We start from the raw sequence: 14,269 nt of genomic DNA on the forward strand, positions 1-14,269 counted from the left end.
TAATAAAAACACTCTGGGGGGACAAAATATCAAATTACCCGTCTAGCCTTTCTCTGTATTCCAACCCCCCAAAATGGGCTTCTGTCTTAATTCTAATATCTAATATCTAGGTTCCAACCTTATACGTAATTTTTGTAATTACCCTTAATACTTTACAGACCCAAATTTCCGTCTTGACAATCTTTAAGAGCCTACATTCCTCCTCACAGTTTTCTTCACAATGCCTAGGATGCAAATACTCTGTCAACTAAGACAAAGTGCTGAGTACTCCAAAAACTTTCCTTTATTATGCTCTAGGCTACAGGCTTGTCTATGTTCTTATATCTTACTAGATCTCCTGGATATTGTGACAGAGTTGCTTTCTACTTTGGCAATAGTCTTAGGATAATGTTCTTTCTAACAGCACCTCAACTGGGTCTGTCTGTCCAAAATTGCTCCCATGTGGGCCTAGTTTCTAAAACTTGGCTACTTTTACCCTGTCACTATCAGGTCATATTCAGTTGCATACTCAGATGCAAAATCAAGAGACTAAGGATCCAAAAAGATATTTCTCTTGAAATTAGGTCATTAATTAATGCATTATTAAACTGAAACTATACACTTATGGCTAATTTGGATTATGAAAACTCAAAACTGCAAAGATCATTAGCAAACATTTGAGAAAATTTTCATTCATGATATATGTAAGCAATGGGCTACAGGTTAAAAAATATAAGGACTTTTTTTTAGAATAAAAGGTAGTGCCCAATATTTCCAGCTAAGGAAGACTTTGTATCCAGGCCAATATGGCTTGGTCTGACTACTTGAGTGAACTAGCTAGGGATGCAGCCTGTAGTAGTGGCTGATGGTAAAGTCATGGCCTTTCAAGTCAATACCTTGATTATAAATCCCAACTCTTCTATTTATTACCTGAACAACCTTGGGAAAGTTACTTAAATGCTCTATGTGCCTGTTTATTGTCTATGACATGGAAATGATACCCATCTCATAATGCTTTAACTAAATAAAACAATGAATGGACAGTACTTAGTATAATGTTGACATACAATTAGAATGAAATAAATGATAGTTATCAGCACTTAAGAGTATACCTGAATTGTTAATGTGGAATAATATAGCTAATGATAAAATGTTTTGGTACTATGAGTGAAACCATTATATTGATGTGAACTAATATCCACTGATTTTTTTTTCCACTGATTTTTAATATCTAAAAATATATATTAAAATAGCCCAGTACTACCAATGCCTATTTAGCATGAGTTATGCTCATTGGCCTTTGAATTATTATTATTATTTTTTAAGATTTTATTTATTTATTCATGAGAGTCACAGAGAGAGAGAGAGAGAGAGAGAGAGAGAGAGAGAGGCAGAGACACAGGCAGAGGGAGAAGCAGGCTCCATGCAGGGAGCCCGATGTGGGACTCGATCCCCAGCCTCCAGGATCACGCCCTGGGCTGAAGGTGGCACTAAGCCACTGAGCCACTCAGGCTGCCCTGGCCTTTGAATTAAACTCAATTACAATCTCCACTGTAGAAATATTTAGCTTCTTAATATACCTAGCACCAACATCTTAAATAATTCTACCAAATAATATGCTTGAATCCTAGTATAAAATATATCAAAATTTAAGACTTCCAGAAGATAAAAATGGAAAAATACTTTCTCACATATACACACATTCTCTTATAAAAATGCAGAGATCAAAACTAAAACAGAGTAGCATATCACATAACTGAGATAAGGGTGAACCACACTCCTTTCAAAGTCTATGAATCTGTGCACAGGGCCAAAAAAGGATACTGTATGTGATATTCAAATAGTATCGTCCAGCTGGTAATGTTGGATGTAAATCACTTTTCCGCTCTATAAGACGATATAACTTACGAAAAGTAGGTAATGCTGCAGTACGCATCCAAACAATAAAATCCTCATTTATGAACCCATTATTATCTGGTTCAGAATCCAGCATGTACACTGGCTTAACCCAGTTTACTGGATTTGTTGTACCTTAAAAAAGAAGGGTAAAAGGAGGGGACAAAATATTCAATTAAGAGTTACACTTAAAATTCACACTCAAAGATACAGAATACACAATCTGAGTATTTTTCCTATTTTCAAAGGTACAAATGCTAAGAAAGTCTTAAAATCTAGAGACGAATCCATTTCTCATCTAACAACAAATAACTACAAAGATTTGATGGCCATCCTCATTAAGAAAATACTAAAAGTATGCTATTGCATATATGCCAAAAAGCAGATGATTTAATGCAAAGATATAATGGTAAAAAACATTACATTGTGAATTTAAGGAGGCACAGAATCAAACTAAATTTTAACTTATAAGTATAATAAAAAATTGGGCCTATTTAAAAGAAGGTTGGCTGCAGGTTTAAAATACAATGCCTGAAATGCTTAAGAGAAAATACTGGAAAAATTCAAAATTAAAAGTACATCTACATTTTCTTTAGAATTTCAGTACATTAGAACATATTTTGCCTAACTTAATATGAAGTTAAGAAAAGTTGCTGTTTTCGTAAAACAAAAGCATAAACATTTTTAAGATTCTAAAGATAGAAAATTTTAGGTACTTCATTAAAACTCCTAGTCTCTATCATTTTTTAAAGAAATATTAGTAAATTTTACCTTTGAATCGTTCTTCTAGACTTTGGTCTCCAGGGGGATTTCTGAATTTTACATTTTTATCAGTCCACCAAGCAATACCTTTCTTTTTCAAAGGAATAGGTGTAGGATAAGATTCATTGCCAACAAGAAACAATTCTAATGTATCTAAACAGAAAAAAGAAGGTATTGTTAAATAGCATCTACTATATTCTATGAGAAATGAGGATTTGGTATCTGCTCCCAAAAGTGGTTATAACAGAGTAGGCAGGCATACATTTGGTCTTGATTTACTTATATGTGATAACTTTGTAATCCTAGGTGGAATTCTCTTTGCTCAATATAGTTAGAGGTCACTTCTCATGTATGGCTAGCTGATACATAATAAGGTCAAATGTTTTAATATTAACCCAAATAAAATAATTTGCAGAATAAACCCGCTTCTCCTCCTATCCTCTAAACACATTCCTGAATAGTTTCTGGCTTATCCACTTCTCTATCTGTACGTCCAATATAGCTACTGTAGGCATTAGCTACATAGCTATAGAGCCACTGAAATTATGGCTGGTCCAAATGAGTATGTTTTGTAAGTATATATTTCAGAAATAAAAAACTCAGTACAAAAAAACAGGATATAAAATATTTCATTCATAAATCTTATACAATGAATATCATTTATATGCTAAAAAGGTAATATCTGGGGCATATTGGGTTCAATAAAATATTAATTTCACTTGTTTCTATTTATTGTTTTTATTTATTTTTTAAAACATTTTTAATTTTTTTTTTCTTAAAATTTTATTTATTTATCCATAGAGGGAAAGAGAGAGGCAGAGACACAGGCAGAGAGAGAAGCAGGCTCCATGCAGGGAGCCTGACGTGGGACTTGATCCAGGGTCTCCAGGATCACACCCCAGGCTGCAGGCGGCGCTAAACTGCTGTGCCACCGGGGCTGCCCTATTTATTATTTTTAATGTGACTATTTGAAAATTTTAACCGTCTCATACTGATAGTTTACATTATATTAATATCAGACAGTGCTGGTCTAAATGACCAAATATATAGCTCCTTTGTATTGGGATAAATATTCAGAATTTGTGAAAAACGCAGTCTGACTTTTATTTTATCATATATGAAATATGAAGGCTAGCACAATGTCTCTGCTTCTTTCCTCCCAGAGAGAGATTCATTCTTAAAATATAATTCTCGGGGCGACTGGGTGGCTCAGTTGGCTTGGCTAAGTATTTGACTTTGGCTCAGGTCATGATCTCAGGGTCCTGGGATCAAGCCCCATGTTGGGCTCCCCATTCAGTGGGGAGTCTGCTTGCCCCCCTCCCTTTCTCTCTGCCCCTCACCCCTACTCATGCTCTTTCTGACTCTCTGGCTGTCTCTCAAATAAATGAATAAAATTTAAAAAAAAATCTCTAAAAATGTCACAAAACATTATAACATCCCATTAAATAACTAATTGATATATTTATTTTAAAACTGCTTGGGGCACCTGGGTGGCTCAGCTGGTTAAGTGTCTGACTCTTGGTTTTGGCTCAGATTATCAGACTGAGCCCAGAGTGGAGCTCTGTGCTTAGCGGGGAGTCTGCTTGAAGATTCTCTCCATCTATCCCTCCCTCTACTTGCATATGCACATGTGTGCACTCTCTTCTCAAATAAATACAACTTTTTAAAAGATTTTATTTATTTATTCATGAGAGATACACAGAGGCAGAAACATAGGCAGAGGAAGAAGCAGGGTCCCTGCAGGGAGCCCAACTGGGACTCAATCCCTGGACTCTGGGATCACAACCTGAGCCAAAGGCAGATGTTCAACCACTGAGCCACCCAGGCATCCCCAATAAATCTTTAAAAATAAAATAAATAAAGTTGCTCAATTTCTCAATTTCATTCATGTTTACTAGACATCAAATTAGAATCAATAAATTATACAAATTTTCCTATTTATGTGTTTATAATCCATGTTTTTGTTTAGTATCTATATCATACCATTAAACATGCTGTTGGCAATAGCTCCACAAGGAGCAATTGGTTTGTCTTCATTTCTTCGATAAGGCTCACATTCCTTACTGGGATTCTGATATTTAGAAGGAAAAGAAGAGACAAATTATTATATGAGCCTCTGGGATAACTACAAGCCAGCCATAATCACTGATTAAAAATTCAATCCCCACATGTACCTCACTTACAATGCATACAGATTAAGTCTGTATTGCAAAGACTATGAATAACAACACATTTAAATACTCAAATTATTTAATGTTACTGTATTACCTTTTTATGTAATCCTTCCTTGCAAATATTTTGTCATATAGGCATATATCGAATTGACTGTTTTATTTTCATATCAACACACAAAAATCATACCACAAAGAGTTTTCTACCCAAGAAAAATTAAGCATTCTATTGTCAATCCAGTTGTGATGTAATAAAAGGAATCTTCAATTTAAAGTAGATTGGAGGCTCTACTTCTACCGATGTACTAAGTAACTTTGATAGTAGATTGTGAAGGATCTTACACACAATGTTTTAAGTAATTTGGACTTAAATCTGTCCATTCTTAAAATCTTTAAAATTTCTGAAAGCCACCTGGTCTTAAAATCATCTATTTTGATCTAGCTCAGGGATCAATAAATGACATACTACAGGCCAAATCCAGCCCACCACCTGTTTTTATAAATAAAATTTTATTGGAACATAGTTACACTACACCCACTCATAAGTACTGTCTATGGGCTACTTTCATTCTACAGTGGTAGAGGGGAGTAGCTGTGTCAGAGACCATATGACCTGCAAAACTGAAGATGATATTTCCTGTCTGGCCTCTATGGAAACAAAATCATCAATTCCTAGTTTAGGCTAAAAGCTCTGCCTACAGCCTGTAAGAAAAGAATCAATCTCTGCTTCTTTTGCCTTTAGCAAAGAGAGGATATATCTAAATAAAAGAATTGTAAATCAACTACCATTTTCCAGGTCTCTGAACATGCCGCATCTATAATCCCAATAAACAAGTTGATAAAGGTCTAAGAATTCTATGTGTCTCACAGGACAGCACCTTCTCTGGATTTGAGTCCCCACATGAACTGCAAAATACTGCAGATCTAACCAGATTAAAAATAGACTTATTAATTTCCTAAGATCCCAAACATTAGGAACTAGCAATAAAATAAGTAGGGACAACCTAGAGCAGATATATGCTTACCAGGAGCATTCTGGTCACAATATAGTCTTAAATGGCATTATAAGAGATTCATTGTTTCTAAGAAATTCTAAATAGCTCCGACTCTGAAGGTTTGTGGCACTGGCAGCAGTAACATAAAAGACCATCAACCACTACTATGAAAAGCTGAATAATAGTCAGGAAACTAAGATCCTCTATCCCAAATCCAGCTGGGCATCAGAAGGGGAGCTTGTTTAAAATAGGTATTTTAGAGCTCCATCCCTGCAGACAGACATGAATTTTTTACACTTAGAAGTCTGGAATCTGGGCAGCCCCGGTGGCACAGCGGTTTAGCGCCGCCTGCAGCCTGGAATGTGGTCCTGGAGACCCAGGATTAAGTCCTGCATCGGGCTTCCTGTGTGGAGCCTGCTTCTCCCTCTGCCTGTGTCTCTGCCTCTCTCTCTCTCTCTGAATAAATAAATAAATAAATCTTAAAAAAAAAAAAAAAAAAAAGAAGTCTGGAATCTGTATTTTCAAAAAGTTCTTCAAACGATTTTTCAGTAACCAATCCTTTGAACTTTATACTTAGGCTTCCCACAAGTTAAAAAATAGACAGCATGTTCAATTCTAAAACACAACCTCAGAAATTAAAAGTAGTTTATTTACATATTCCTACCTGGTATAATAATGAACAAATCCAAACAGACCAATTATATATCCAGGATGCTAGACTCATCAAAATCCGATTACAGATTAATAAAGCAAAAATCTAACGGCACTATAAGAAAGAAGCAGATAGTAGGGCACCTGGGTGGTTCAGTTGGTTAAACGTCTGCCTTCAGCTCAGGTTGTGATCTCAGGGTCCTGAGATAGAGCCCTGAGTTGGGGCCCCTACTCAGTAAGGAGTCTGCTTTTCCCTCTGCCCCTCTCCCCTGCTGATGCTCTCTCTTCTCTCTCAAATAAATAAATAAAATCTTAAAAAAAAAAAAAAAGCAGGTAGTAATAGTAATGTATCCTCTGACTGGAAGAAATCATTCATCTGTGCGAATTCCAGGGGGGGAATTTAACCAAAAATCCTCATTAAATAAACTATAGATGACAAGTAACACTTTAATTTCATCCTAACATTATTAAATTTAACATTTCTTTTTGTCTATTTTTTAAGACTTTATTTGTTTGAGAGAAGAGAGAGAGAGAGAGAGAGAGAGAGAGGAGCACACAAGCTGGTGGGGGAGAAACAGAGGGAGAAGCAGACTCCCACTGAGCAGGGAGCCCGATGCAGGGCTTGATCTCAGGATCCTGAGATCAAAAGCAGCCAAAGCAGATGCTTAACTGACTGACCACCCAGGCAACCCTAAATTTAACATTTCTAACTAAATTATTACCATATATTATTTATATCTACCACATTTTCATATTCCCACCATTTTACTTACAAGTAAAGCACCAGAATCTCCATTTAGCTGACTATCATCTCGAGACTTCACATAACGACGATGGTTTTGATAGAAATTAGACAGTCCATAATACATAAACACATTGCCCTAGAGAAAGAGAAGGGAAACAATTTTCATATGAAACTATTAAGTATGAACTTGTTTTATGCATACACAAAAGCTATGTTAACTTAAAACAAATACTGGAGTGAATCCTACCAATCCTTAACAATCTCAAACAGTACAAATTGCAAATAAGGTTTAAGAAGGTATGTTACAAAAGTCTAAGAATAAACTTAGAAAATATCCTTAAAAACTTCAAAGAAGTACTATCTTCATGAAAAAAAAAAAAAAACCCTCAAGGTATCTATTACCCTATTTTGATCTATTTTCAACTTCAGATGTTCTCCATTCAGATTGGTCTCCACCCAGTCAATTTTTCAATAAGATAATAGTCAAATTTTCATTTATTGCCCAAGTAAATTCTGAACTTGAATTGAGACAATAAATTTCTCAACAGATACTATATTAGTAGTTAATGAGTTAATAATTAGTAAAGTAAGATGAGTCAATATAGAACAATTAAGAAAAATATTTTAACATAGTTGAAGGAGCCAATGTGGAATAACTTGGGAAAGAAGAGTAACCTATATACATTATAATTATTTAGAAGACACCACAAACCCATCTTGTATGACTTAGAGTTTAAGAGGTAGCAAAAACATTAATCTATTTTCTCCTTTCTGGTAGCTACCTCTATAGTCTACAATCATCAATACTCAATAAAAAAAATTCAGTAACATTTTAAGTAGGCTTTATTTAATTTGGTATTTTCACATACACAATTATTTATTTAAAATTTGATTTTCAGGGATGCCTGGGTGGCTCAGTGGTTGAGCATCTGCCTTTGGCTCAAAGCAAGATCCTAGGATTCAGGATCAAGTCCTGCATTGGGCTCCCTGCAGGAAGCCTGATTCTCCCTCTGCCTATGTCTCTGCCTCCCTCTCTGTATCTCTCATGAGTAAATAAATAAATTTGCAGCATAATGCAAATCTTTAAAATAAATGAATGAATGAATGAATAAAATTTGATTTTCAAATGTCAAACTATGCAAACGTTCCTATTCCATATAAAGAAAATGTTTATATAAAAACTAGTTTTGGTATCAAGATATCACAGAAACAAAGAATATGCTAAAAAAAAGAGTATCATCTCAATTAAGAAGCAGTACAGTAAATTTAACTTATAAACTTTAAAAGAAATCCCGTCAATAAATAGAGACAAAAAACTCTGAAAGGGCTGTTAGTCTAATCCAAAGTTTGGTCTTGTGAAGGAACGCAGAGCCCACAAAAGAATACGCCTTTCAGGAAGAGAAGTTCTGAAATAGGTGTTTTTGGATGGAGAATGAAACTACTGAAGCTTCTAATAATTACAAGTCTGTTTTATCTCAATTCTGCCTGCTTTTACAAAAGCAGAACTTAATGCATCTACCTTTACAGTTTTCTTCCTCACCTTGAAAAAGAATGACATTTTTAATGATTTTTTAAATTTATGTGTTATTTCTGCTGAAACAAAGTAAAATAATTAAACTCCTGTCTTCTCCCAAAGTTATATTCATGTTTTTTACAATATTATTCTTTCATCTCAGTACAAGAGCATCTACAACCACTAGATGGCAAACACCTACCAGGGACTACAAAAGCCATAGGGCCTTTAAGAAAATTTTAAGTGTAGAAAAATCTAAGAAGTTCACAAGTATAAAGTAGTTTTGTTTCGTGAAGAATAAAACAATTTTTTAAGCTCAATTTTTAGGTAAAGGAAAGCACAAATTGGTCTTGTCATGACTATTCTGAATCTTTATGTCCTTTAGGAGCTGCTCAATTTCCAGTGACAGCTAAAGATGAACGCAAAAAGACACACAGACAACATACACACACACACACACACAGTGTTCTAACTGCTTATCAAGACATAAAAGATTAATAAGTTTTCACTACATGTTTACATTTACGGTAATTCATATCTGATAGAGAAATAATACAATTAAATAATAAATGACCTAGTAAATTTTCTAAAGTAAACTTACTTTAGTGTTAAAAGTAGGCAAAACTATTTGATATAAATATGATACAACATTGATTTGTACAGTAATAAAATTTTCCAGTGAAAAGATAAAACATTTTAGCTTATAAAATACTAAACTATTAAAATAAATAGATGTATTTAATTACCAGACAGCATAATGCAAAGGCCAAAACAATCTTCTTCAGAAGGATATGGACTTCAATAAATTAAAGTGACTTCTCTACAAAAATGAAATAACTAGAAAAAAATTGTAATAAAATATCAGTATTTTTTAAAGCAGGGCTTATCACATTAGGAATACAAACCTCAAATGACTGTTCCAGGGTGAAGTTAATGGTACAAATACAAGGTGTCACATTTGGAGACAAACATTTATTGCAGGGACTGGAAGGGTCTGTTCCGGTATAATCAATCTGTAAGAGAAAAATGTAATAAGCACTTCCTTGGAGAAAGTGATACAATACACTGTGAAATAACTTGCTATTTAAAGAAAAAAATGAGTCCAATGAAGCAACCCATAGCCCAGAAAAAAAAAAGTTGTTTTTAAGGTAATCTGTTTTGACAATGTAAGGTAATAAAAACTGAAAAGGAGTCCTATGCTATTCTACTGGCTTATCTTTCCAAGTAAATTCCTCTTTCCTTTTTACCAAGAGAAATATATTTATACATAAAATCAGGTATAAAATTCTAACTGCGTGATGTATAAAGATTTAAAGAGCTATATCAAGTCTAAATAATTAAAATACCAACTTGATTCAGAGATCAGTAAATCAGTTATTGCTCTGAAATCTTCCAACCTTTAATACCTTTCAGTCACCTCAGCTTTCCATGGTACATTCTGAAATTAAAAACAAACAAAAACTAGTAGGTATCTCAAGAGCCACCATTTTCTTAAAAACTTGGTGTTACAAAATAAAGAATCTTTCTTGTCTTTGTCCTGATTTCCTGGCAGAGAGCTTCTTAAACTCTTGGAATTTCCCCAATGACAAGAGTGTATTTGTTTTTGATAAGCCCCTTGATTCATACACTAGAGTTTTCGCTAAAGAGAATGCCCAGGATGGGGGCTGGTCACCAGAAAGACTATATGTCACTTAGGCCTTTAGCCCAGCCCAAGGCTCTGGGAAGAGTGGAAAGGCTGGAAATTTAGGTCAAACAAATGGGCCAATATTTCAATCATACCTATGTCAAGAAATGTCAATAAAAACTCTGGAAACGGGATCCCTGGGTGGCGCAGCGGTTTGGCGCCTGTCTTTGGCCCAGGGCGCGATCCTGGAGACCCGGGATCGAGTCCCGTGTCGGGCTCCCGGTGCATGGAGCCTGCTTCTCCCTCTGCCCCCCCCCCCTCTCTCTCTCTCTGATGTGACTATCATAAATAAATAAAAATTAAAAAAAAAAAAACTCTGGAAACAAAAGCACAAGGGTGCTTCCTGGGTGGTTGACCCACTGATGTGCCAGGAAGGTGATGTGCCCTGATTCTACAGGGAGAAGGCACAAAGTTCTATGATCAGGACCCTTCCAGATCTCCATGTGTGTTACAATAAAACTGTAAGCACTAAGCACTTTCTTGAGTCATTCTAGCAAATTATTGAAACTGAGAAGGATCACAAGAATCTCAGATATATAGCCAATTGGTCAGAAGTGCAGATGACCTGGAGACCTCTAAACTTGCAACTGGCATCGGACAGGCAATCTTGACTGTGTGTGGAGGGAAGGGAAGGGGCTTTAGGAAAACCCCGGATTTAGAGCTAGTTGACCAGAAGTGTGGGTAGCCTGGGGACCTAATTTGCAGCTGGTGTCTAAAGTGGTGGCAGTCTTGTTGGGAACCATGTCTTTATGGCTGTAGAATCTGATGCTATTTCAGGGTGATCAGTGTTAGAACTGAATTGCAATACACCAGCTGGCATCAGAAGACCTGGCCTGAGAGCTAATATGAGAGCCTTTATTTTCCATTATAAGAAATTTTTTAAATAGATTTTTATTTTTTTAGAGGTTTTAGGCTCACAACAAAATTGAGTGGAAAAGTACAGAGTTCCCATATACTTCCTGCCCCTCTACATATACAATCTTACCAATTATCAGTATCTCCCCTCTAAGTGGTAGATTTGTTACAACTGATGATCCTACCTGACACTTGAGCATCCAAAGGCCAGAGGTTACAATATGATTCACTCCTGATGTACATTCCATCATTGTATTATACAGGAATTATTTCATTATCTTAAAAGTCCTCTGTACTCTACCTATTCATCCCTCTCTCCCCTAACCACTGGCAACCACTGATCTTTTTACTCTCTCCACAGTTCTGCCTTTGCCAGAATGTTGTATAATTGGAATCACACAGCATGTAACCTTTTCAGATTGGCCTCTTTCACTTAATAATATGCATTTAAGGTTACTCCATGTCTTTTCATGGATGGATAGCACATTTCTTTTTAGCGTTGAACATTATTCCATTTTCTGGATGCAACACAGATTATTTATCCATTCATGTACTAAAGCACATCTTGGTTGCTTCCAAGCTTGGGCAATTATGAGTAAAACTATAAACATCCATGTGCAAGTTTTGTGTGAACCTAAGTTTTCAGCCCATTTGAGTAAATTACAAGGAGCAAGAATGCTGGATTGTATGGTAAGAGGCTGCCAAACTATCTGTACTATTTTGCATTCTCTCCAGCTGTGAATGAGTCCCTGTTGCTCCACATCCTCACCAGCAGGTGCTACTCTTAGTTTTTTGGATTTTCTCCATTCTAATAGGTGTACAGTAGTATCTCATTTTAATTTACAATTCCCTAATGATTTATGTTAAACATCTTTCACATACTACTTGCCATCTGTGTATTAGGGACTAAATGTATCCTCCCAAAACTCAGTGTTGAAGCATTAGTTTTCAATGTGACTATATTTGAAGGTAGGGCCATTGAAGGTAATTAGGTTTACTTTTTTTTAAACCTTTTTTTTCTTTTTAAAGATTTTATTTATTTATTCATAGAGACACAGAGAGAGGCAGAGACACAGGCAGAGGGAGAAGCAGGCTCCATGCAGAGAGCCTGACGTGGGACTTGATCCCAGGTCTCCAGGATCACGCCCTGGGCTGCAGGCGGCGCTAAACCGCTGCGCCACCAGGGCTGCCCGGTAATTAGGTTTAGATGAGGTCATGAAGGTAGTAGCGTCCCCATGATGGGATTAGTGTCCTTCTGAGCAGAGCTCTCTCAACCTGTCAAGAGCTCTGTCTCAACCCAAGAGAACAAAGTGAGAAGGTGGCATTTGCAAGTCCGAAATTGGGTCCTCACCAGGAACTGAATCTACCAGCCCCTTGATCTTAGACTACCCAGACTCCAAAACCATAAGAAATAAATGCCTGTTGTTTAAGCCACTCAGTCTGTGTTTTTTGTTCTGGGTTTTGTTTTATTTTGTTTTGTAGCAGGCCGAGCTAAAACAGAGTTTGGTACTGAAAAGTGGGGTGTTGCTGTAACAAATACCTATGAAGATAGAAGTAGCTTTGGAACTGTGGAAGGGGTAGAGGCTGGAAGAGATAGGAGATAAATGCTAAAAATAATAGACATTAAGGGTAATTTTGGTGAGACCTCAGAAAGAAATGTGGAGTTAGAAAGTTACCATCCTCTTAGAGAATGCATAAATAATCATTAACAGAATACTGGCAGAAATAATAAGATGGTAAAGGCCATTCTGATGAGGTCTTAGGCAGAAATGAGGAACATTTTATTTGGCAATGGAAAAAAAAGTGATCCTTTTATGAAGTGCCAAAGAACTTGGCTAAATGTGTTCTGGCATTTATAGAAGGATGTTTTGTAAGAGATATAATTGGATATTTAGTTAGATTTCAAAGCAAAGTGTTGAAGGAGTGGCCTGGTTCCACCTGACTGCTTATAATAAAATGCAAGGGAAAAATGAATAAAAACAGAAATAATATTAAGCAAAAAGGGACCAAAACTTAAAAGATTTGGGAAACTCAAGTCTATCCATACTGCAAAAAATGAGAAATCTTGCACTAAAGAGATTACTAAGGGTGTGGCTGAACAACCATGAGATAAAGCGATTAGTAGGGATGTGAACCATGCACCTAATAAACAGCCATCCCAGCAGAAATGTTGCCAGTCTAAACTAAAGAGGGAAGAGTTAGGACAAACTGAAGAGGGCTGTGGGACTTCTTAGATCCTACTGACCCATAGAGCAAATTCGCTGCAAATATGTGCTATTCTTCAAGACAAGGGAAGAACCACCCTAAAGATGTTTCAGAGGCCATCAGGGTTACATCCTCAGTTCAAAGATGAGGAAGGGCTCAACAGACCAGATGGCAGCAGCCAAGAAAGAGCCTTGGGGCAAGGCTGTCAGTCCAGTGGGTCCTGAAAGGCAGAGGAGCATCAAACCAAAGAGAGTATACTTTGATGTTCTCCATCAAAGCTTATTTGTTTACTAATGAAACTTTGTTTAGAGAAAATTTTTATTCACTGCAAGTATCTAGAAGTTAGGCACATAACTAAAACAAGCTAAAAAACACAGGTCTGCTAAATGAAGAGAAGCAAAGCATATATAATTTATCACTAGACCTACTGGGCCACAACTTTCCACTCAGGGCCTTATCCCACTTAAAAGCCAAGTTTTACAATTCTGAAGAGATGAAAGACCATTTAGAAGATAGAACTAATTTTAAAATCTATATATTAAACTGTATTAAAATTTTTTTCAATTTTTTCTTTTTTTTTTTTAAATCTCTGCACATTTTCTCTAAGACTAATTTAAGGGACACCTGGGTGGCTCAGTGGGTTAAGTCTGCCTTCAGCTCAGAATCCCGCATTGGGCTCAGGGCTCAGTTGAGGACCCTGCTTCTCCCTCTCCCCTTGCTCTTTCCCCTGCTCATACTCTCTCTCTGTCAGATAAATAAATAAAATCTAAAAAAAAAAAAGACTAATTTAAGGATAAAAAATAAAAGTTGCCA

The 14,269-nt window shown here is 36.1% G+C and overlaps 1 protein-coding gene across 1 annotated transcript in view; it reads right to left on the minus strand.

Moving 5' to 3' along the window:
* Positions 1-14,269, minus strand: part of TMEM30A (transmembrane protein 30A) — a 36,313-nt gene that overhangs the window by 3,552 nt on the left and 18,492 nt on the right. The window contains exons 2-6 of the mRNA XM_025444792.3: positions 9,618-9,725; positions 7,228-7,335; positions 4,621-4,708; positions 2,647-2,790; positions 1,804-2,010 (exon numbers count right to left, since the gene is read on the minus strand). Coding sequence (XP_025300577.2) covers positions 1,804-2,010; positions 2,647-2,790; positions 4,621-4,708; positions 7,228-7,335; positions 9,618-9,725 — 655 coding nt within the window. The remainder of the gene's footprint in view (positions 1-1,803; positions 2,011-2,646; positions 2,791-4,620; positions 4,709-7,227; positions 7,336-9,617; positions 9,726-14,269) is intronic.

This window comes from Canis lupus, chromosome 12 (genome assembly GCF_003254725.2).
Source record: "Canis lupus dingo isolate Sandy chromosome 12, ASM325472v2, whole genome shotgun sequence".
NCBI classification, from domain to species: Eukaryota; Metazoa; Chordata; class Mammalia; order Carnivora; family Canidae; genus Canis; species Canis lupus.